The sequence below is a fragment of the Papaver somniferum genome, chromosome 7 (genome assembly GCF_003573695.1).
Source record: "Papaver somniferum cultivar HN1 chromosome 7, ASM357369v1, whole genome shotgun sequence".
Lineage (NCBI taxonomy): Eukaryota > Viridiplantae > Streptophyta > Magnoliopsida > Ranunculales > Papaveraceae > Papaver > Papaver somniferum.
This window is the reverse complement of record NC_039364.1, coordinates 6213681-6216010: the sequence shown is the minus strand read 5'-3', so window position 1 is coordinate 6216010 and position 2330 is coordinate 6213681. Positions and strand designations below refer to the sequence as shown.

Here is a 2330-nt window from a genome sequence, read left to right as displayed (position 1 = left end):
GATTACCATCACTGGGATCAATTTTATTCTTCCTCATCTTTCATATAGATTTCAATCCAAGGATGTTAAGTTTTTCGAATCGCCGATTAATCGAAAACAATGAAATGAATTGAAGTGAAAATAGAAATTTATTGTGAATAAGAAGAAGAGAAAGAGGAGAAGAAGAAGAGAGCAGGAGTCAAAATGGTTGAAAGTGTGGAGATTAGGTTTTTATTATGTTTTTGTTTTAATTTTCATTGAAGGGTAATTTTAATTGAAGGTTTTTGGTCACCAGATATCCAAGTGAAGCCTCTCTAAAAGAGTGTGACGCCCCAATAATAGCCTTCTATACATTGGACACTCCAGTGATATACATTGGACAATGAAGCAGAAGTGAAAGACTAAAGGGTGCTTTGAGATTGAATATTTTGAAATAATAAATTTATCTATAAATTAATAAAATCTTAATTAGCATTTCGTTCAATTAATAAATTTTGGTGGTCCAACAACGTTAATTTATAGAGTTACTACATTAGCCTATCTTTTTAATGAAAAAGAGGATATCAATGGGTCTGAGTCCTTCCGAGTACACTATTGAACCCAGACCAGCTTTTCCGGATTCGGTTTTTAATTTGTGGATCCAGATCCCCGATTGTTAAAAATTCCGGACACCCATTGGATATTAAGAAAATTACTAAAAAAGGTTTAAAAACTTAACACTTTTCTATTTTGAATTCGGACCTAAATTAGTTTTACAAAAGTTATTATTTCTTTATTAATATACTAAATAAGAATTAATTGTCAGAAAAAACTAAAAACTGAGCGAAAAAAAAAACAAACCAAACCAAAACTAAAATAACATTTATGATTTTACCTAAAAGATGAATAAATTTTACCAAAAAGATAAATAACAAAATGAATGCTCAGATACCTAATACCCACGGATACCCGACGGATTTACCCGTTTGGACCCTTTAGGATTCAGGAAATTATTCTTCAAGTCCCAAGTTGTTAATGGAACCAACTTTAGGACTTGGATTCAGACCTACCGGATCCGGTTCTGAGAAATGGGTACCCATTAACAGCCTGGAAAGCCTGTATTAAAAAAAGAAGAAGGCCCATTCCATTTCATTTCATTTCTAGATCACTCCCGATGTAGTCTCCGCATCTAAATCCCGCCCACTTTTCTCCTTGAAACCCTAAATTACTCTCTGTTCTGCAAATCGCTTCTCTTCATCTTGGGGTTTCAATGGGGAACTTCAATATGCTCCCAGAAGAGATCACGTTGGAATTTTTTCTCGTTTACCAATCGAAACCGTTTTAGAATGCAAATTGGTATCAAAATCATGGAGAAATGTTGTTCGACATCCATCCTTCTCACAATTGCATTTTAATCATCTCCATCATCTTGATACTGGTAAGGTTGAATTTCATATTTGATAAAACATGGGCTGACAAACAATTTTCATATGCTGAATATGATGAAAATTTAAACCATTTTAGTAAAAAAACAAAGATCAATTTAAGACCTCCATTGGAGGATTGTTACATTCTTGGTTCTAGTAATGGATTAATCTGTTTGAATGCACTAGATACTCATGGACCTGCTTATATCTGTAACCCTATCACAAGAGAATATATCATGCTTCTAAAATCTGAAGGAAAAAGAATCTTAGCTGGATTTGGTTACTGTCCTTCAACCAATAATTACAAGGTTGTTAGAATCAATAAGAGAATTGCTGAGGTATTCACTCTTGGGAGCGGCATTGGATGGAGAAATGCGGGAAACATGGACTATGATGTGCCGGCTTGGTTCCAGAACCGCGGTGTGTATGTGGATGGAGCTATTTATTGGATGGACAAGCAAGGAACCATTTTATCCTTGGATTTGGCTGATGAAGAGTTTCACGAACTTTCAACACTACCTTGTTTGCCACGAGCTGGTTTTATTCCTTCTTTTACTATTAGTCTGCAGGTTTTAGGCGATTTTTTATGTGCTTTCTATCACTCTGGAGAAAGTTGGAAGATTTGGTCTTTGAAGAATAACAAAAATCATCAGCATGTGATTTGGAGTGAAGAGTTTAGTTATGTTAATGATGTCAATATCCAACCAATCATATTTACAAAGAGTGGTGGGATTTTATGCTATGATAAAAATGTCTATCGTTATGCTCCAGAAGCTTCATCTCCCAGAGTGCTTGTGAGTTTTGGTGAGAATGTTACATATTTTGGATTTCTTCACAAGCACACCATTGTGTCTTTGAAAGCATTAGGAGAACAAGAGAAACTGATGGGTCCAGTTGAAAGGGAAATTTAGCGGGGAGACAGAAAGCATTGATCATCAGAAAAAA

The 2330-nt window shown here is 34.9% G+C and overlaps 1 protein-coding gene across 1 annotated transcript; it reads left to right on the top strand.

Moving 5' to 3' along the window:
- The first annotated feature begins 1132 nt into the window (after window positions 1–1132).
- Window positions 1133–2330, top strand: LOC113300626 (F-box/LRR-repeat protein At2g43260-like). The gene is made up of 2 exons (XM_026549830.1): window positions 1133–1396; window positions 1572–2330. Exon 2 carries the CDS (start codon window positions 1622–1624, stop codon window positions 2294–2296), a length of 675 nt encoding a protein of 224 aa, XP_026405615.1. The 5' UTR covers window positions 1133–1396; window positions 1572–1621; the 3' UTR covers window positions 2297–2330.

Coding starts and splice junctions, on each gene's coding strand:
- LOC113300626 (XM_026549830.1), top strand. CDS start 1,622: ATGCTTCTAAAATCTGAAGGAAAAAGAATCTTAGCTGGATTTGGTTAC.